Source organism: Boleophthalmus pectinirostris, unplaced genomic scaffold (assembly GCF_026225935.1).
Source record: "Boleophthalmus pectinirostris isolate CB_2022bp ecotype Guang Dong unplaced genomic scaffold, ASM2622593v1 HiC_scaffold_22, whole genome shotgun sequence".
Classification (NCBI taxonomy): domain Eukaryota; kingdom Metazoa; phylum Chordata; class Actinopteri; order Gobiiformes; family Gobiidae; genus Boleophthalmus; species Boleophthalmus pectinirostris.
In genome coordinates, this window is record NW_026571190.1 from 24,565,401 (window position 1) to 24,586,857 (window position 21,457).

The window sequence follows — 21,457 nt, forward strand, 5'->3', positions numbered from 1 at the left end:
ACAAATCCAGTAGTGAGCAAGAGGGCTCTCAGCCTGTCCACCAGGTCCTGGGCTTCTTCTGGGGTTGGTACACTTTGGAAAAGGTTGTTGACATAAAAGCATTGTCCTACAGAGTGCCGGAGCTGTTCATTGGCTTGGGCGTGGTCCCTTGTGTGGTGCTGCAGGGCGTAGGTAACACAACATGGGCTACAAATTGTGCCAAAGGGGAGAACCTGCCATTCGAAGACTGCTGCAGGTCCGTCTGAGTGCAGGTCACGCCACATAAAGCGTGCAAGAGAGTGGTCCTCAGGTAGAAGGTGAATCTCGTTGAATACCCTTTATGTCACCGGTGACTGCCACTGCATACTCTCGAAACCAGAGAAGGACACCAAGGAGGGACGCCCCTAGCTGGACAGTGTGTGGGGCACAAGCAACTAAATCTCATCTCACATGACTTTATTCTCCACGTAAATGTCACAATATTGAGTACAGTGAAAGTTAAAGTTAAAAGTTAAAAAAATTTTAGGTTAAAAATACCAAGGTACCTTGGGTTGGACTAGACTGGTTTGGGCAAGTTCTGAAAAGGTGCAGGACATTGTCAGTGTTTTACTTCCTTTTAGTAATCTGGTGTATCACACTGGTTTATACACATTTGTGTATGTAACATCCCCTTTGATTCAGTATTTGTGGAATGCCATTTCACCAGAACTGTTTTATTCATATGGACAAAAGAGCTATTTAACAAAGAATTTAAGATTATCACTAACCTAACCCCCATTAATGGATTTTGCACTCCTAAAAAAAAATAAAAAAAATAATACTTTAAAAAAGTGACTCTTCTGAAATATGTGTAGACATTACAGGGTGAGGATGTTAGGACATATGGCCGTATAGGATTACACTTACCAAAACTATGTTGTACCAAAATTGTGGCTGAAAAGAATGAACCCACAAAGTTAAGTGGGTGTCCAAATGTGGTGCCCATTTTATATGCTTAATAGGCCCTGTCCTGTCTATATCTGTAGTTACAAAAAATAAAAGTTTTTGTATTTCATAACTCAAAAGGCTTTGCTAATGGATTATTATTATCATTAAAATTTCCACAACACCATCTACTGCTGTGGTGCCAGCTTTGGTCTGACAGAAAACTAGAGAGCACAGGCAAGCCTCAGGCCAGGTAAGGGCGGTAAAAATCTGTTTAAAAAAAAAAAAAAAAGGAAAAAACAGCATATGGAGAATTAGCCTTTGCTTATGAAGTTTTTCAGAAGCAAATTCAAGCATGGAGGAGTTGGATGGCAACTGTTAGTGATTATATAACCCAGTTTTATTAAGAGCAAATAAATTTCTATTTTACACACACATCTTCATTTAGCATACAACAAAAATAAAACAGGCACATGGCAGCTTCCAGAGACCAACACCTTTTAAGATTAGTTGTGAGTGCAGCTGATTGTGATTAACATAGTAAATGAATTAGAAAAAAAATATTCAGAATTTCATAGAAACACAGTGATTGAGACATAGTCAAGTCATCCTAAGTAAAAACTGCCCTATTCCTTTCAGCAATAATATGCAAAGATTGAGTTCACACAAAATTACAAAATGTTTTGACAAATTTGGGATATCCTCATCCAAAGTGCATTATTTCACATCAAGAAAAGGAATGGTTTTATTACTTAAAATAGTAACTATATTATACTGTTCAAGTAAAATAAAAAAATAACAATAATTGTGCATAATTTAATTTTAGAGTAGACAAAAATCTCATAGTTTAGTCATAGTTTGCAAATGAAAACTAGGTATAAATGATTATAAAAATATGTTTCACTAGAAAATATTTCTTTGAACTTTTAATGTTCACATTCCAACATGCTATACTGCGATATTTTGCAACATTACAAATGTGATTACATTTTACCTCCATTTACAAACTCATTATTAATTATTATTGTACTGTGTATCAACGCTAACCCAAAATGTGTATATATTGTGAGATTATATACGCTTCAGAGCAGCAGTGTCCATCAACCTGCCTTATACTCAGAGCTTGGACCGCAGAGGCTTCAGGTACTTGTGAAAGGACTCATGGACCTGAGAAAGAAAAGGTATTATTGCAAAAAAATACTGATGTCCTTAAGAAAACAGATTGCACCTTACTCATATTAGAATATAGAAAGCTGTGTTAGAATGTATAAAATGATAACCACCTCTGTAGCATTGAGTGGTGACCTCCGGGCCCAGTCAAACAGGTTCTCATAAACATTTCCATCATATCGTCCCAGGACAGAGTTGAGATTTTTGTCATTGAAATCAAAGGCATCCACCAGTGCAACAGCGTTGGGTCTGAGCAGACACAGCAGCTCTTTGATACGCACAGAGATCTGCTGCATCTGAGGCACAGTCAGAAGTCCAGCCTGCAAGGGTGTCTTTCATTAGTTTTGTTGAAACAGCTAAATATTTAGATGTGCAAAACCCAAATGACCTGCAAGAAGTCCCCAGAGTTTTTTGTGATGCCATGCAGAGCATACAACAGAGCCAGGGTGGACAGCACCGAGTGTATGGCTGTGTCCCCGATCTCACTCAGCTTTTCTGTGAAGAGCTTCACTACCACATAGTGACAATGGGCCTGGAACAGTACAGGGTTTTGTACATTTAAATACCACAATAACTGTAATCATTTAAAATTTGTCAGGTAGATGTCAACTTACATCTGAGGCTCTGACTAAGTCAATAGCACTGTTGTTCCAAGCGTCTTCTTGACTTTTCCTCTTCTGTAACTCTTGCTGGATGCTTCTGGCAGCAGACTCAACAAGTCTAAAAACAAACTCGTTCAGTACAGAAAATTAATGACTGAACTATATTTAATATTTGTAGTTATTTACGTTGCAGCCCGTAGTTTATAGCTTTCCACAAGGTTACTCAGGTCATTGATGTCCACGACGGTTGGCCTGGCAGAGGCCGGATGGGCTCGGACTTGACGCTGCTCCATGTCATTCAGATATGCCATAATGCCTTTCAGCTGTTGACCAGCTTTGGCTTGCCTGTAGCTTTTGACCAGGTATCTGACCCGTGATATGTAAAATTAATATATAAATATAACTGTTTATAACACAGACCGTATCGGTATCGAGTCTGTACCTTGCAGTCTGCAACATCATAACAGTATTTTCCCCTTCATATGTGCAGGTGGGAGTGAACTGTACATAAAGGTCAGGAAAGGCACTGCTGCAGGAATAACCATGTCCACCACAAGACATGCGGCACACTTCAATGCCACTGTTAGTTGCCCAAGTGGTAAAGGCCTTCAGTCCAGCAGAGAGGGCATGGAGCTGTGGAGCATACTCAAGTCAAGTCGGCATAATTGTTTCACAATGTGCTTTAATACAAAGAAGTACAGAATGGTCCCATGTTATGTGTTTTGTAGCACACCCATGACACACATACGTATGAACAGAGCTCCACAGTTTCATTTTGATCTTAAATCATTGACACATACCTCTGGCAGTTCACTGAAGTCTCCATGGTTGATGTCTCCAGTGATACGATGATAGGTTTGGCTTATGTACTGACCCACAAAGGTGAATGCATAGGCTGTTGCCAGCAAAGGGAAAAGTTTGTACTGTTGTGTTTGATAGTCCAAGATCTGGGGCTCAGGTTCTCTACAGGAATTTAAATGTTGAAATAGTAATGTCTGATGTTCTTAGGAGATTAATGTTGACTTACCCGGAACGAATTTCAGACTGATGACGTACAGCGCTGTAGCGAATGGCAATTGTACATGACTTAGCCAAGTTTATGGCAGACTGACCAACAATAAGGGACCGAACAAACACCATTGTTCCATAGGTGAGCTTGGCACTGGGGGGCTTCACATAGCGACCATCCGGCTCCACCTGAGATATATGTTTTTAAACGTTATTCTGTACTTGCAAAGGACAATGTCAAGAAGAGAAATATTTAGAGGATGTGAGAGTAAATCAAATGTATTATGGTTTTCTGTTATTTAAAAATATCTGCAAGGAAATCTACATTTTTACTCACAATACCTTTGCATATTTCATGAGCATGTTTTCTCGTGGAATCCGAACATTATCCAGTTTCAAAAATCCATTGTCAACTTCACAAAAGCCGAACTTAGGCCCAATATCACCAACCAAAATGCCTAAATCCATACAAAACTGTCAACCTTAAACCTTAGTTTAACCTTAGTTTTGAAACCTTCGTTTCATTTAAAACTTGAGAGAGGCTGGTATCTGGTTTATTATGTTACCTGGAAGAGGTTCATGCGTGTCCATGTGTCGGAGCTGTACAATAAAAGCATGCAGACCATGGCAATGTCCATGAGTATAAAGCTGAGCTAAAACAATAGCATGGTTTGACGTCTTTCCAACTACAGAGGGATAAAAAAGGAGAAAACAAGAGAAGGATTAATAACGTGTTACATATTCATGCAGAGGATATAAATGCACCTACGAGCTCCGGGCCACCATTTGATGGAGGTAACTGTGGGACTGTTTAAGACAAACTCTTGTGTTGCTGGATCATAAGTGGCAGTGGTTTCAAGGCCTCTCAGATGAGTCCCTATGAAAGGGTAAAAGTAAAAGTATATTACAAAATATTTCCCAAATGTATAGAGAAAAGGTAGCTGTCCCTAAACTCATACTGCCTATATATTTAAGCACAAAGCAGGAAACTGTGTTTGACAGATCTTGTCCTAAAATTGTAATTAAAGCACAAAACACAATATGACCTTTACCCCAAAGCTACTAAAGTAGCACCAATACTACTACTAATATTTTACCGTGGCCCATCTCAGTTTGAGCGTAGGTGCCGATGATCTCTAGATTCCAAGCGGGCATGAAGAACTGATCCATTTGCTCTGGGGTGGCTTGATTGAGCAATGTAGGCAGGAACATCCCCAAATGAAGATCCAAAGGCTCTGGCCTCCCTGGGTGCACAGAGCTAGGCCAAGCAAGAGTACAGGCGTAATGGAGACGGAAATAAGAAGAGGCAAAAGTAAATCGATAAAAACGTTGTCCAAGAAAATTATTGAACTTGGCAAATTAACACCTCATGCAAATTTTTTATATAGATTCTGAAACAGAAAATGGAAAATTAATTTTGAAAAATGATTATAAACAGCTGAAAAGGGACAATTTAGATATGGAACACTAGGAACGAGCCACAGGTAATGGATGAATTTAGATGAATAAGTCTGGGTACATTACATTACAAAAATTAGATGAGCAGAATAATGAGATAATCACATAATAGGATCAGATTTTGTTGTGTGTTTGCATGTGCACGAAAACACCTGGTGCTAGGTGTTAGTTAATAAAGTGATTTTATAGCAACTGTTGTATTTGGAAAACAAATTCTAAAATATCTCTTTCTATCTCATACATTTTCTCTTTGCCACATTAGTTTACCATTCCTTGTCAAAAATCCAAGGAAGATCTGCATAACCATAGTACACTAGTAGTAATTTAACAGGATGTGGTATGTTTGACGAGTCTAGAGAATTATTAAGACACGATCTGTCAAACACAATTTGAACTCTACATCAAGTAACAATAATTGGTGCCCTACATAACTCCCTAAAGAGTTATGAACGTCATAAGTGAATGAAGGAAATGTGCTAATGAGATATGCATCATTTTGTTACAAGAAACTTCTGGTATGTTCACTACACACCTCCAAAAATTTACAATGTCGGCCATTAGAAAACCTTAAAGACCACAGTTACAGACTATAGTACTGCATAAATGCATCCACACTGATGCATATGTACTGCTTTTGTCAAAAACCTACATTTCACCTCAACTTTATTTAAAATATGAAACCAAACTTGCTAAATCTAGGACTAACCATGGCCCAGCTCAGTCTGGGCATAGGTGCCCATAACCTTGAAGGATCTGGCCAAAGGTAACCACTTCTTGGACTGTTCTTGATCACACTGGCTGTACAGGGTTGGGAGGAACATGACATTATGCAGTCCCAGAGTGTCATGCCGGTTGCCTAACACCATACTGTGTAGAGGGAAGGATACATTGTTAAGGTTGTGATCAACTTTTCATTGCATTCAGCAGTTACAATCGGTGATCCAAATATGTAGCCTCATTTAAGAGTGCATTATCAGCACAAAAAAGGTCACTTTACAAGAACATTATGTCCAGTTTTCTTTTTAAAATCAATCGACTCCAAGATGAGAATGCCTTCCCTATGACCCAATAGCAAGACACAGACTTTGAGCGGACATTCTGGACATTGCAGGCTATCTTCGCTCCAAAAAGATCAGAGGATATAGAAGAACTGGGAGACTCAAAGTATTTTTGTAGATTTTTTTTTGTGCATTTTTTTTTGTACTTTTAAGAAACATTAATAATAGTGTCACTGTTATGTGTAGACACTATTGTGAACACACACACACAAAACATCACTTTAAAATAAATATTAAAACACACACGCCTAATGTTTTTGATTGGGACCAAAGTTTGATAGGTAGGATACAATTTCTAACGGCCAAGGGTTAGGTTTGTTTATTACCTCTTGTAGATGTAAATCTCCTCTGGATCTGCAATGCCATACTCTCTAAGCTTCAAGATCATTTGAGCGCTCTTTCTTACAGCTTGATCATAACGCTCACTGCGAGACAGGAAATTTGGGTCCACTTCATCAAAGTCTGGATCATTTGCGACCAGTGACACTAAAATGAGAAGAGAAAACAATACACAATAAAGTACACAATATGAATCCCATACAAATTAGAACATGGGTTTTCAAATCATTCACTGTGAATACGAGATTAAAATTAAAAAAAAGAATCTCTCTCTCTATTTTTTTTAAACCTCTGATCCTTATGTATAGGCCTATATATATATACCCCTATTTTAATATGAAAAAATATTTAATCCACTGTCTCTTTTCCTGGTAATAGGGATGTGAGACGAGTTGAGCAACGAGCATACTGTTCAGAAATGAATCATATCATTATGATGCTGATCTTAGCTAGCTTACAACAAAAAACATCAGATGCTATGCTAGTTTAGCAGCAGTTGCATGACGCAGGTAAGAGCCGGCTCATACATGGGTTATGCTCATAAAACATTATTTACAAATTAAACGCTGCGTAACACGAAGCAAAAGTGCACAAAGTGATGAGGCACCTTACCAATTTCTCGTTTTCTTTTGGTCTTTTCGGGCCCACCATCCAAAATATAAATGAGTTTCTGGACGTCAAAAGAAGCATTCTGTCGCTCTTTAAGAATGTCCGGATTCATGACTTTATTTAATAAACACTGCGATAGTTGTAATAAACCGTTATGGAAGACGGTGACTTTTATTTGGGTTACCTTACACAACCTGAACTAGACCACAGTTGACTGCCCTGGACCATGGATCTGTAATACAAACTGAATAAGACACTCCCCCTCTGTCCCGGCCGTAGACAGTCTATGGTCCCGGCTCGAGGCCGACTAGTGGCCGCTCCAGGTACTGCAGCCCCCGGAAGCTTGGCCTGGAGAATTCTGACGGGACATTGACAATTTTCACAAAGGTCGGATTTTGTAGGGATAATTTTCCATTTTCACAATATAAACTTTAAAAAAAAAATTAAATTCTCAGAGCGCCTAAAAGTTAGTTTGGACTAGTAAGTATGACTTAGCCTATCTTTGCTCACCGTTCCTTTGGTCATAGTTTAAACTGAGCTGGACATATCAGAATTCTGTGGTGAAATTTGCTGTTTAGTTGTCAGATTGCAAATTTTGTTGCTGGTTGATTGCTAATAATATCTATGTAATTACTAGACCTGTCTACATGAACAAAACAAAACAAAAACAGGCACAAAGTTCAGTCAGTAACTAAGTATTACTGACATAGAACCAGTTTTAATGCCATAAGATTAATATGACAAATCCAATCCCAGACTAATAATGATAAGACCCTTTAAACCCTTGGCCTTTGTCTCAGTGAGCTCCATGATGAAGCGAGCCTCCTGAAATGGTTTTCTCATCACAGTTGTGGCTTGTTAGGGTCAAAAAATTTATAAACTAAAGAGTTATTCTGAGTTTATTTTTTGTTTACTATACATTCCATAAGTGTCCATTCATGGTTTTGATGTCTTTAGTGAGAATCTACAGTGCAAATCATCATAATCATGATAATAAAAGAACACACATGAATGAAAAAGTGTGTCCAATATTTTGATTGGCTGTGTTTATAGGCCCCTAGAGTCCATCTGAAAATTTGACGACACATTCTGAACATATTTCTCTTTATCTCTCCATCCAGAACTAACTCTTCTCATCAGTGACCTGTGTTTTCTGATTTTTTTTCTTGCAGAATCAAACTCGTGACCTCTCCTTTATCAAGTCTCGAACAGAGCACTGAGAGCGCTGCTTTGTGCAGCCAGACAGGAGAGGATCAGTCACAACAACAGCACAACAAACGAAAAATCCAGCAGAAAATTTTGCAGAAAAGGAGCCGTTATCTGAGGACTTACCATAGCAACATAGGGATCAGGGTCCACACAGTCAAAAAGAAATTGTTTGTCATTTACAGACCGGAGAAATGGTGAAATGTGATCGGAAGAGTTAAACCTTACACACTTAATTTGATTTGAATGCTATATCTTTTGAGCCTTGGACAAAGTTAAAGCCCTAGTGTGTAACATTTTAGCCAAGACTAAAATAAAAGCATGTTTGTGTGTGCGTGTCCGTGTGTGTGTGCGTGTGTGTGTGCATGTTTGTGTGTGCATGTGTGTGTTTACTGCACTAACTCTGCCTGCTTGTTTCCAGGAAAATGTTGTTCCTATAATCTTCTACAGTACAGGATGAAAACCAAAGGTGCTTTTCACTTTCTATTTCCCTGGATCCAAGCTGTTGATGTGCCTCCTCCAGAAAGTTACATATTGTTGCTTTAATTTCAAAGTGCTGTGTTAAATTGTTTTTGTAATTTAGTAAAAAAAAAAAAAAAAAAAAGTGTTGTAGAATGGTTGTAAATGCAGAGTGGTGGACGGAGGTAGGGGATAGGTGAAAACAGGAATTACAGAATTGCTCAAACGTGCACGAAATCAATTGAAATCTAACTGAATGTGATAATAATACATAATAATACAATTTATGTCTCCTCTCAAAACTGAATGCATCTGGCATCTGGGTGTTTAAAAGTTGGAGAAGGGGGTACAGAGGGAGGGAGAGAAGAAGGAAAAGGAAGCAAGAGAATACGTGCGAAGCAGAGGGGGATAAAAGACAGGAGGGGAGCAGCAAGAGATTTGAGGGAGAGGGTAGAAAAAGATTGAGAGGAAGGAGAAAGAATGAGAGAGGTAGAGGGAGGGGAGATGGAGGAGAGAAAAGGCTTGTATAAAAAGACAGGGGTGAAAGAGACCGATAGGAGAAAAGAACAGAGGGACAGAGGAAGAGGTAAAGTGGGGCTGGAAGAAAGAGGGAGAGGGAGAAAGAGGAGGAGAAGAGAAAGAATAGTAAAAACTTGAAGTCTAAAGTCCAGAGATCAGACCTGAGACCAGACCAAAGACCAGACCAGAGACCAGATCAGAGACCAGACCTGAGACCAGACCTGAGACCAGACCAGAGACCAGTCCAGATCAGAGACTGACGGTAAGAAAACTTCACAAATTTAAGGGGCAAGTCCTGGTTTAATTACAGTTAAGTTTATGTTCAATCCTGGTCTAGTCTTGGTTTAGTCCTACTTTCTGGTTTGTTCAGTCTTAAACCTGTTTTAATCTATCCTGTGTGTCAGATGCCCTCCCATTCTTCTATATCACTTTGTGTCAGATGCCCTCCCATTCTCCTGTATCCCCCATGTGTCAGATGCCCACCCATCCTTCTAGATTCCTGTCTGTCAGATGCCCATCCAAAGCAGGTAAATATCTGTGGAAAAAAGATAACCTCATGAAGGAGAGATTCTGAGAAGAGAACTGACCCTAGACTGAACCAGGACTGAACAGGATTAAACAGGACTGAACAGAGACTAAAATGTTTTATTGTTTTTTATATTTCAGACGTGCTCCTCTGTCAGCCCTTCAGGTCATCTCTGTTCTGTCCAAAAGTCTGGAAAAAATCAGGAATGCTCCAAATAATGACCTTTACTTTTAATCACATTTACTGAGCACAAGGCACTGATGAATCCAACAGAAGGATGCAGCTCAAAGTCCTGGTTTAGACCTGAGTTAGTCCAAAATTTAGTCTTAGTTTAGTCTTGTTTTTGGTTTTGGGTTATTTTTTAAATGTTGTCTAATCCTCATTATTAGGTTAAAATCTAATTTTGCTTTTCTCATGATTTAATTCTAGGTTAATTTTTCAAATTGCCCAAAATTTTGACTTTATCCTGACAAGAAACCCTTTGTTGCTAATACTTAATCTGTCAATATTAATATTAATCTATTGAGGAAAAATATTTCATAAATTAAATTAAATTGAATAAAAAAATTGCATTTCTTGAGGTTGGTCTTGTAAATTCAGAATCCTGCAGGGATATATATATATATATTTTTTTTTTAGATTTTTTTGATTATTTTTATAGCATTTTGTGTGAGTAAAGATGAGGTTTGAAGACATATTGGACGATGTGGGTGGATTTGAACGGTTCCAGTTCTTTGTTTTGATGATTCTCTGTCTACCTCGCTTTATTTTGGCACTTCAATTTTTGCTACATAACTTCATCTCTGCTGTACCGGACCACCACTGTGCCCTGGGACTGTCTGAAACTGGACCAAGACTAGACCAGGACTACACCGAGTCCCTGGTCCAGACACATGGGTCTGGATCTCCAGGGTCCTGTTGGGTCTATGGTCCAGACAACTCCACCGTGTCCTGTCCTCATGGATGGGTCTACAACCAGACGGACTTTAGCTCCACCACGGCCACCGAGGTAAGTAATGTTAAGTCCTAGTTTACTCCTGGTTTAGTCCTGTTGTAATCCTGCTTAAGTCCTGGTTATGTCTTGGTTTAGTCCTGGATAAACTCTGGTTTAGGCCTGGTTCGGTCTAGTCTAGTCCTAGTTGGGTATGGTTTAGTTCTGGTTCAGTTCTGGTTTAGTGCTGATTTAGTGCTATTTAGTCCTGGTTTAGTTTGGGTTTAGTCCGGGTTCATGATTTCATTGTGGTTTAGGCCTGATTAACTCTTGGTTACACCGTGGTTTGGTCGTGGTTTAGTCCTTTATTAGTCCTGGTTTTGTCCTACTTTAGTCCTACTTTTACTTAGGCTCTCTTTACCTGGTTTAGCCCTAGACTTGGGTCAGTCCTGTTATAGTCCTGGCCTAGTGCTGTTAGTCCTGGTTAAATCTGGTCTCTCTCCACAGTGGGACTTAGTGTGTGAGAACCGTAAACTGAACCAAGCTTTGGCCACATACTTCTTCCTGGGGGTCACTGTGGGGGCCGTGGTCTTTGGACAACTGTCGGATAAGTGAGTGAACAGTAATACACAAGTGTTTTTTATTGAAACGTTTATTAAAAGAACTGCCTATGCTCTTATCTGCAGATAGAAAATACATACATACAAGATTTTCTCATTCTCAGTATATGGACAGCCCAGGCCTCATGTGAAAGATCAGAACCTTCAGAATTCCCTCCTTGAGCTGCAGAAACTGCACTCGCACTTGTTCATGTTTGGCTCCAAGTGCTGGGGTTAAGGTAGTCACTGGCAACCACCCTGTCTTCTTTCTGATGGGATAATGCTCTTAACACCAAATTATAACATAAATAGATGGGACATCATGTACAAAGTTCTTGTAAGTAAGAATAAATCAGCATTAGCATTGTTATCAGTGAAAGTTATATTTGATTTGAGCATGTTTACCTTGTATCTGGGAACACAGATCAGTCATGCTTCCAGTCAGTCAGAAAGCTCTGTGACACACGTCTGTGTAATCCCTCAGTCATCCAGGTAGGATCCATAGCAAAAGAAAAAATACATTTTGTCAACTGGACAATTTTTTTTGAATGAAGAAGCTGTCTTCCCTCAAAAAAAGAATAAGTTGCTTGGTTGAGCTGCGAAACTTAGTCCAGTAGAATTAAATTTTTCTTTTGCCCTATGACACACCTTACAGCCAATCAGAACACTTATTCTATGATGGGCACTTTGGCCAAAAGTCACTTTGAGTAAGTTTAATGCATTACAAGGGAACATTTTAGGCCTAGCAAAAACATCTTCATAGAGTTGATCTGGCATAACCAAACCGCACTTAGTGCTGCTTTAAATGTGCTCTCTACTGGCTACAGTGGGTGTGTTTAGCAGCCTTTTGGAAACATCATTTTAGCTCTTCACGTGGTTTTTGTTTGTAACCTTAGTGACTAAACTTAAAATTGCATTCATATAACTAAAGGAAGAGGAGAATATTTGTATTAGATTTGGAAGACGCCACAGCAGATTGACCTCAGATGACCGTCTGTGTTCAACTGAAAAACAAAGCCTCATGTGACTCTGATACAGATCACTGCAAATGTCACAGGAATTATATAGTTAATATCAGCTTTAGTCCCACCTTAGTCGCACTTTAGTCGCACTTTAGTTGCACTTTAGTCGCACTTTATTCCCACTTTAGTTCTGGTTATGTCTTGGTCTTTGTCTCTCGGTTGTTGCTCTAGTCCAGCTGTGATTCATTTATTTAGTAATTTAGTTTTTGTATTAGTCCTGGTTTGGTTGTGATTTGGTCTTAGCTTAATCCTGGTTAGGTCCTGATTAAGTCCTGTTTAAGAACAGCATAATGAAGGGCAGGGAAGACACTCAGCAAAGAGTCAACAAAGCCCAAAGTACAGTGCAGTACAGAGCCTGGCATATGTGCTGTCTGTGGAGGATGGTTGAATGTCTCTTGTCTGTCGCCCCTTGTTGCCCATCTAGCATCACTCACAAACAACCATAGAAAGCAAAACTGTCCATGCTGTTTTCTGGTCTCAAGACATTTTACTCACATGAATTCATTATTAAGAAACAAAACACAAAGTATATTTTTGATCAGACTGTTGTGTCTGGACAGCAGATTCTAATACTTAATTAATAATAGATTTTTTTTATTGACAAACCCCAGTGTTGTCATTTGGCCAATGTTTTTGAAATGGATACATTTTGAAAATCTAATTTTGATTAATTTGTGCAAATATTTGTATCAGAATGTAACATTTGACCTAACCGCCACTTGATACAGGTTTTCACAGGTTTGCACAGAGTGATATGGGGCTTGTTTGTTGTTCCTGTAACATTCAGGCTTTTCTAATTTCATCATCACACTTCACTCAACTAGTCAGATTTTTTACCAGGCACACATTGTTTAGTCAGAATTTTTGGGTGGATGTAAGGCCTTCAGGACACATTATGAGAGTAGGCCCATCAGGATAGCGCATTCTGTGATTTGTGATATGTCACTGCGTCATATACTGCTGAAGGAAATATAGACAATAAACTTTCAAAGCACAAAATTATTCTTTAAATGAGCTGCAATAAATAAATAGCAGAATGAAACACTTTAGTTCTTAGTTTGTATGTATAATGACCCATAGGTTATTAACTATTAACTTCCATCTACTTTGTATACTTAATGATAAGTTGATATAGTAATTATGGTGAACTATGTGAGAGAGAGTATAAACTATGTGAGGTTATAATTACTTAGGACTGCACATGACATTTCGAGAGGGAACGAAACGATCTTGGCCCAGTGGTTGGGAACAGCGCATGACTTTCATGAGAAGAGAAATCAATAAAATCATTACATTTTAAAATGAGAGAAAACCCCTGATATTGCTGCAAAGTATCAGTAGTACATACTCTGTCCGTGTGGTACACGAGCGAACACACCATTGTCGCACCAAATGCCCTGAGGGAAGATTCCACTCTGAGCCATAGGAATGCTAGAAACACCAGTTAGCTTTTCGATTTCCACGGTTTTGGTTCTGCTTAAAGCTTGGTTTAGTCCTTGTTTAGTCTGGTGGTTTATGTTCCTTCTCTCACCTACGGTCATGAGCATTAGGTAATGACTGAAAGGACACGATGGCGTTTAAGTGGTGGAAATGAGTTTCCTCCGCAGAGTGGCTGGGCACTCCTGTAGAATTGAAAAGGAGCCAGGTGAGGTGGCTCAGATATCTGTTCCAGCATCTGATCCAAGAGGCCCTGGGGAAGACTCAGGACATGCTGGAGTCTCTGATGCCTCTCTGCTGGCCTGGGAATAACTGGGAGAGAGGGAAGTGTGGGAGTCCCTGCTCAGACTGCTCTCACAACACCTGGCCCCGGATGCTTATCAAACCCTGGAGCAAAACTGGTCCATCGCAAAACTTTAACACAAAACTAGTAATTCTCTTACAGCATTTTGACATTTTGAGCTATTTTTCTAAAAGAATCTGGATTTGAATGACTCCAGTAAACCTCAGGATTTTAACTCTATCCTGATCTGTTTTTCCTATTTTATTATTATTATTTGTTGTTCAGGTTCTGATCGCTATATATTTCAAGGTTTCGACTGCTCACTAGCGTCTTCCTCAGTCCAATGAGATTCATTTGGTCTTCCGATATTCTATGTTATTAGGTTCTTTTTTTCAGACCCAGAGTGTTTCATACCTGACAGTTTCGACTGCTCACTAGCGTCTTCCTGTTTTCCTTAGATCTCCTTCTCTGTCCTTTTTCTGCTACCTCCCTGCTTGTCTGGATGTCTCCATGTACTTATTATATTTTGGTGCAGATTTGGTCGCAAGTCCATGCTCCTTGTGGCTCTGGTCCTGTCCACGGTTATGAGCTCTGCTTCGGCCTTCTCCACCTCCTATGTGATGTTCGCAGTGTCACGTGCGCTCTGTGGGGTGGCCCTCAGTGGACTCTCCATCATCGCGGTGGTCCTGGGTAAGAAACACATTAAGCGCTTAGATCCAACCAGTCTTAAAAATGCATGTTTTTCTAATTTGGTGGGATAGCATCTATCATAGTTTTACATCAGTTAAGTAGCAGTTTGTGGGGGAAAAGGTGAGAAGAAAAAAACATGAAGTAGAAGTTAAAATAATTAGGCACAAGAAAGACAGCCAAGTGTGTGTCCCCATTGAAGAATTTAGTACCAGCTTAGCTCCTCCAACCAAAAATGTCTGCCGCCATAGACATTATGTTATGGAAGATTATTACTCCATTATTTACATGTTTGATATAATTTGTGGGTAAACACATACACTATTGAAATGTAACTGTCTCTTGTTTGATGAATAAGAAACAAAAACATAGTTAGAAATCAGCTGTGAAGTTTCTGGTTTGACTAGGAAATTATTATCATCACTTAACAACTCTATGGAGCTCAACAGTCACTGGGTCTTACTTATGTCTAAACAAGTCTAGTCCAGGTCTAAACCAAGTTTATCCCAGGTCTAAACCAGGTCTAGCCCAGGTCGAAACCAGGTCTAGTCTAGGTCTAAATCAGGTCTGACGGAGCTTGTGTGTTGCAGGGATTGAGTGGACTGATGTGAAGCACCGGACGTTCACGGGAACAGTCATGAGTTTGTCCTGGAGCCTGGGAAACATGTGTTTGGCCCTCATGGCTTTTCTGATCCGAGACTGGAGACAACTCACTCTGGCTGTAACTGTGCCCTGTGCTCTGCCTATCATCTGCTGGTGGTGAGACCGGGACTAAAGAAAGACTGGAACAGGGCTAAGGCAGGACTGGAACAGGACTGGATCAGGACCGGGACTAAACGTAAAAAGTAGACTCGCACGGGAACAAGAACTAAATCAGGACTAAAGTTGGACTAAACCAGGACTGGACCATGACTAAAGCTGTTATTTTATTTCACTATGTGCAGCACTTTCTAAACTACTTTTGTTTGTAAAATGTGCTATAAAAATAGAAAGGACTAAAGTAGGACTGAAAAAGGACTGGATCAGGACTAGACCAGAACTAGACTAGGACTAAACCAGGCTTAAACCTGGCCTGAACCAGAACTAGAAACAGCTCACTCTGCAGCTGTCATCTGTTGGAGGTGAGAAACCAGCCAGTAGACCAGGGCTGGACCAGAGCTGAACAAGAGCTAAACCAGGACTAGACTCGGCACAAAGCAGAATTAAACCGGACTGAACCAGGACTAAATCAGGACTAAACCAGGAATAAAGTAGGTCTTTGATTCAGGTGGTTGCCGGAGTCTGCTCGGTGGCTGTTGGTTAATGGGAGAACAAGGGAGGCGAGGAGGTTCCTGGTGCAATGTGCCAAAATGAACAAGAGAAACGAACAGATCTCCAAACTGGATCTGGAGGTAACATCCTTTAACCAAGACCTTCTTATGGGTATTTGGTGATAGTTTGTGTTCATGCAGCATTATAGACTCTGTGAGGAAGTCTTCATATTAACATTATGAAATGAGTATTTGAACTTGAACATTTATGTTTCTTTCACTGCTCTTTCAGATATGATTTTGTTTTTCTCATTAGGTCCTGATAATTACTCTTTAAATACTCTTACTTGAATAGTACTTTTCCCAAATGCTTTTTTACTCAAGTCATTTCTTAAACCACCGCATTTACTTTGACTTGGGTAATTTTTTTTTTTTCGAGTACATTTACTCTTCCTTGAGTACAATATTGGGCAATTCTATCCACCACCCAGTTTGTTTTTGTCATGTAGGTCCTTGCAAAGGTGTCCATGTCTGAGGAGTCCCAGAAGACTCACTCATACCTGGATTTGGTGAGGACTCCCCAGCTCCGGAAGATCACGCTCTGCTCAGGGCTGTCCTGGTGTGCAAAACTAACACTTTCACTACTTTCACACATAAAATAAAGCCATAATGCTTATACCTCAAGAAAGGCTAAGAAATGAAACACATTCACTACAATTTTAGACACATTGTTTGTTGTCCCAGATCTAAACCAGATCTAAACCAGGTTTAAACAGGTTTAACCTAAACCTAACCCAGGACTAAGCTTTGAGGTTATTGTGTCACTGGTATAAAGTTGTTTCAATATGATCGATTATACTTATACTTACTTATAACACTATACAGCACTTCAAACATTTTTGTGTCAGGTCTCTGTCTCTTATGTTTCTTCCTGTGTTGTGTCCTTAGGTTCGCAGTGGCCTTCCTGTACTACGGCATCAGCTTTAAGATCTCGGATTTAGGCGTCAGTATTTACCTCACACAGTTCATCTACGGTGCCATTGAAGCTCCAGCCAAAATCGCGTCCTTCTTCATCCTGGACTGGATCGGCCGAAGGAACGGACAAGCCTGGTTCCTCATCATCACTGGGACTCTCATTGGGGTCAACACAGCCCTGCCCCTGGGTTAGTCCAGGTTCATTCCTGGTGTAGTCCTAGTTCTATCTTGGTTTAGTCCTCGTTCTTTCCTAGTTTAATCCTGGTTTAATCCAGTTTTAATCCAGATTTAATCCTGATTCTCTCCTGGTTTAGTCTTGGTCCCGGTTGGAACTAAACCAGGACTAAATCAGAACTTCTGGTTTAGTCCTGGTTTAATCCAGGTCCACTTGGTGTAGTCCTATGAAAATGTTGATTTATTTTGTAATGGACTAAAATAGCTTCATATTGTTATTAAATAAAAAAGTTGTTATTTCTTGTGTCCAGATTTGGTGGTGCCTCGGACATGTATTGGTGTGGTCGCCAAAGGGTTTTCTGAGGCTGCCTTCACCACAGCCTTCCTCTACTCTGCAGAACTTTATCCCACAACCCTGAGGTACTACAAACTGAGAACAGGGTCTGAAGATACATAGGAGAAAGTCAGAGAAGCAGAGGGTCAGAAGAACAGAGGAAAGGTTCAGACGAGCAGAGGAGAGGGTCAGATGGAGCAGAGGGTGTAGACTAATGGGTCAGACTTTAGGCACAATTGAACTAAACTTGAACAGGTTTGACTTTTTAAAACCAAAAATCAGTTTTTAAGGCTCTGTATCTGATTTTTACTGTCTTAACATGCAAAAACATAACTTATTCATTTTAAAAGGTTTGCAGTGGTCCAAAGTTATTCCTCACTTACCTTATGTATTCAAAGCATCCTCATTATTCACCATGATATGCAGAGGTTTACAGTCATAGTAATGCTAATAACAACTTGCATGCACACTTCCTGGTTTGCAGTCGATAAAAGTACTTGAATCAGATGCAAACAGCACACAGTGGTCAAGAGCTGATTTACACAATATATTTGTACTGGGGTATGACACAAATGACAGTATTGTATGAAGGGACAGTAAGCGAAATCATTTTCTCTGTAATGTCACCCCTATGAGGTTTTTATCAAGTCACGCTAAAATTAATGAATGCTGAAAGATCAGGCAGTGGACAGAGAGTTGCAGGTAGTTGTCACTGTCACTAAACATGTTAAACACTTTACAAATGTGGGGAAAACTTCACTGGAGGACACTTCTGTTTTTATGTCTTTGAGTGTCAGTGCTAATGTTAATGCTAATTTAGGAATCTAATAAATATTTCAATAATGCCATAGACTGAAATAATCTACATTTACAAATAATCAAGTTGTCTTTACTACAAATCAAATTTTGTTATTATGTTAGATTTAACAGTTTAATAAAAGTTAGCATTAGTTTTGAAACTCAAAGACAGTAAAGTTTAAATAGCTAAATAGCTCTTGCAGCTCTCTGTCCACTGCCTGACCTGTCAGTATTTATTGAGCTTGACTTGACAAAAACCTCACAGGGATTACATTACAGCAGAAATGGCTCATTGACCGGAAGTAGCCGTTGTGCACAAGAGCCTATTAATGTGGCATCAGTGAGGAAGTTGCAACAGTCTCTTCCTGATCGAATGTAGTGTTTTTCAATTCTTTTTGAGTCCTGGCACACTTTTGCTATTAAAAAGATTCATCCACAAAAATGCTTTGACATTACACCACTTTGAGCAAAATAGTGTAAATAATGTTGATGTTAGTGTGTCTGGCACTAGGGAATTTGCCATAATCATCATTTAGTGTTTTCTTTTGGTTCTGAAGTTTGCGCAAGACACTCCAAAAGCCTAATTACTGCATTAAGTATTTTGTGAAATAGTTAACTCAAATCTGACATTTTTACACTGCACACCTGACAATCCCTCCTGGTTGAAAAACAATGGTCCTGATTTCTTTGTAAAAAATATATCACTTTTCTATGTAAATCTCAGTCAAAATCTCTTGACCTTTGACCTTTAGACAGTGTGGGATGGGCTACACCTCATGCCTGTGTCGGATCGGGAGTGCTCTGGCTCCTATGGTCATGCTGCTGGACGAGCTGTGGCGGCCCCTGCCTCGCTTGGTGTTCGCTGGGACTGGGATCCTGAGTGGAGCTCTGGTGTTTCTGCTGCCAGAGACTCTGAACGTAAAGCTGCCTGAAGACGTGCTGGACGTGGAGGAGGGCAGGTAGACAACACTGGAACACACAAGAAGGCACAAGAACACAAAGGAACACACAAGAACACACAAGAACACACAGGAACACACAAGAACACAAACACACAAGAACACACAAGAACACAAAACACACAAGAACACAAACATACAAGAACACAAACATACAAGAACACAAACACACAGGAACACACAAGAACACACAAGAACACACAGGAACACACAAGAACACACAAGAACACAAAGAACACACAAGAACACAAAGGAACACACAAGAACACAAAGGAACACACAAGGAACACACAAGAACACAACACAGAACACAAACACACAGAACACACACAAACATACAAGAACACACAAGAACACAAACACACAGAACACACAAGAACACAAGAACACAAACACAAGACACAAACATACAAGAACACAAACACACAAGAACACACAAGAACACAAACATACAAGAACACAAACATACAAGAACACAAACACACACAGAACACACAGAAACACACAAGAACACAAATACACAACAAAAACACACAGAACACACAGGAACACACACAAGAAACACAAAAACACGAACACACAAGGAACACACAAGACACACAAGAACACAAGAACACAAACAAGAACACACAAGAACACACAGAACACACAGAAACACAAAACACACAAGAACACACAAGAACACAAGAACACACAGGAACACAAAAGAACACACAGGAACACACAAGAACACACAAAGGAACACGAACACAAACACACAAGAACACACAAGAACACACAAGGAACACACAGGAACACACAAGAACACAGAACACAAACAACACAGGAACACACAAGAACACATGTGAACACACAGGAACACACAAGAACACATGTGAACACACAGGAACACACAAGAACACAAAGGAACACACAAGAACACAAACATACAAGAACACCAACACACAAGAACACATGTGAACACACAGGAACACACAGAAACACAGTGGAACACACAAGAACACAACGGAACGCACAAGAACACACAGAAACACACAAGAAAACACAATAACAGACAGGAGCACCCAAGAACTTACAAGAACACACAAGGACACAAAGAAACACACAAGAACACAAACACACAGAAACACAAACACACAGAAACACACAAGAACACACAAGAACACACGAACACGAACACAGAGGAACACACAAGAACACACAAAAGCACAAAGGAACACACACTGACATACAAGAACACACAAGAACACAGAGGAACACACAGGGAAATGAGTCAAATAAGTATAAAAAGGTGTGTATATATCACACTTTGGTTTATTTAGTAACTATTAGACTCTGAGATTTAAATTCATTGCAACAGTTTAGGTTCCACAGTGGTCCATGGGCGTATACTAGTCTATGTGGTCTTATACTTGGTCTGATACAGCTCAAGATCATTCTAAAAGTTGTTGTTTTTTTAACTTATTTGGGTATAAACATACATACAAAAGCAAGGCAGTTTCACTTAAATCCCAGTGTCTCAGTGTACCATCTACATCAAAATGGTTTGTGGATGATTTCAAAAACAGTGTCCAGATGACCACCACTGAAACGGTTTCTTCATTGGCACTCTCCTCTTCATTTCTCCGTGCACACACATTCATATTCGCAGAGTCCCTTTTAGTGTTGCTTTAAAGCTGAAATTACAGGGTGTATTTGGGTACCACAGATTGGATTGTTCTCTGAAAGACTTATAAGGCCTGTCTGTTTGAAATCCTCTTCCATGTTTCCCTGTTTCTGTGGCAGACATCGAGACCCGAGCTCAGCTTCAGACCTGGAGATGGAGAAACTCAACCAGAACGGAAACAAGACCACAGAGTAAAAGAGCCCAAATATGAGATCATAACTGCAGAAGAACATGTTGGAATTTATAATGTTTTCTTTAGATTTGAATGAACCTTCTTGAATAAAATATGTTCAAAATAAAGTGTTGTGTCCTTACTCAGAGGAGACATGATAACCACTCTGCAACAGTTACACAGGGGGGCATCTGGACACATGAGGGTTCATTTTCAGAGCGTGTTTGAGCCGAAGGTTCAGAGAAGGAGAAAAAGCAGAAATGGCCTGAAATGTGTTAAGAGTATCTGGAAGTGCTGTGCTACCCCACATCCG

At 39.7% G+C, this 21,457-nt stretch overlaps 2 protein-coding genes across 3 annotated transcripts; one reads left to right on the forward strand and one right to left on the reverse strand.

Moving 5' to 3' along the window:
* Positions 1-1,281: 1,281 nt before the first annotated feature.
* Positions 1,282-7,396, reverse strand: acox1 (acyl-CoA oxidase 1, palmitoyl). 2 transcript variants are annotated; one of them, XM_020931341.2, is made up of 14 exons: positions 7,151-7,396; positions 6,526-6,685; positions 4,781-4,941; positions 4,453-4,560; positions 4,250-4,369; positions 4,026-4,141; positions 3,703-3,872; positions 3,476-3,638; positions 3,118-3,308; positions 2,862-3,041; positions 2,688-2,793; positions 2,462-2,605; positions 2,187-2,393; positions 1,282-2,070 (listed from the first exon to the last, which is right to left on the reverse strand). In XM_020931341.2, exons 1-14 carry the CDS (start codon positions 7,257-7,259, stop codon positions 2,020-2,022), a joined length of 1,986 nt encoding a protein of 661 aa, XP_020787000.2. In that variant the 5' UTR covers positions 7,260-7,396; the 3' UTR covers positions 1,282-2,019. The 2 variants fall into 2 exon arrangements, with proteins under 2 accessions (XP_020787000.2, XP_020787001.2); XM_020931342.2 differs by lacking the exon at positions 4,781-4,941 and adding an exon at positions 5,848-6,008.
* A 3,140-nt stretch (positions 7,397-10,536) lies between these two features.
* On the forward strand, positions 10,537-21,237 carry slc22a7a (solute carrier family 22 member 7a). The gene is made up of 10 exons (XM_020931516.2): positions 10,537-10,866; positions 11,296-11,399; positions 14,665-14,819; positions 15,407-15,575; positions 16,084-16,207; positions 16,576-16,685; positions 17,015-17,229; positions 17,527-17,635; positions 19,100-19,306; positions 21,092-21,237. Exons 1-10 carry the CDS (start codon positions 10,537-10,539, stop codon positions 21,165-21,167), a joined length of 1,599 nt encoding a protein of 532 aa, XP_020787175.2. The 3' UTR covers positions 21,168-21,237.
* The last annotated feature ends 220 nt before the right edge of the window (positions 21,238-21,457 follow it).

Coding starts and splice junctions, on each gene's coding strand:
- acox1 (XM_020931341.2), bottom strand. CDS start 7,259: ATGAATCCGGACATTCTTAAAGAGCGACAGAATGCTTCTTTTGACGTC. Junction 4,942..6,525: donor GAGATTTACATCTACAAGAG/GTAATAAACAAA, acceptor TGCTTGGCCTAG/CTCTGTGCACCCAGGGAGGC. Junction 2,071..2,186: donor CACCACTCAATGCTACAGAG/GTGGTTATCATT, acceptor TTTCTTTCTCAG/GTCCATGAGTCCTTTCACAA.
- slc22a7a (XM_020931516.2), top strand. CDS start 10,537: ATGAGGTTTGAAGACATATTGGACGATGTGGGTGGATTTGAACGGTTC. Junction 11,400..14,664: donor TTTGGACAACTGTCGGATAA/GTGAGTGAACAG, acceptor ATTTTGGTGCAG/ATTTGGTCGCAAGTCCATGC. Junction 17,230..17,526: donor CAACACAGCCCTGCCCCTGG/GTTAGTCCAGGT, acceptor TCTTGTGTCCAG/ATTTGGTGGTGCCTCGGACA.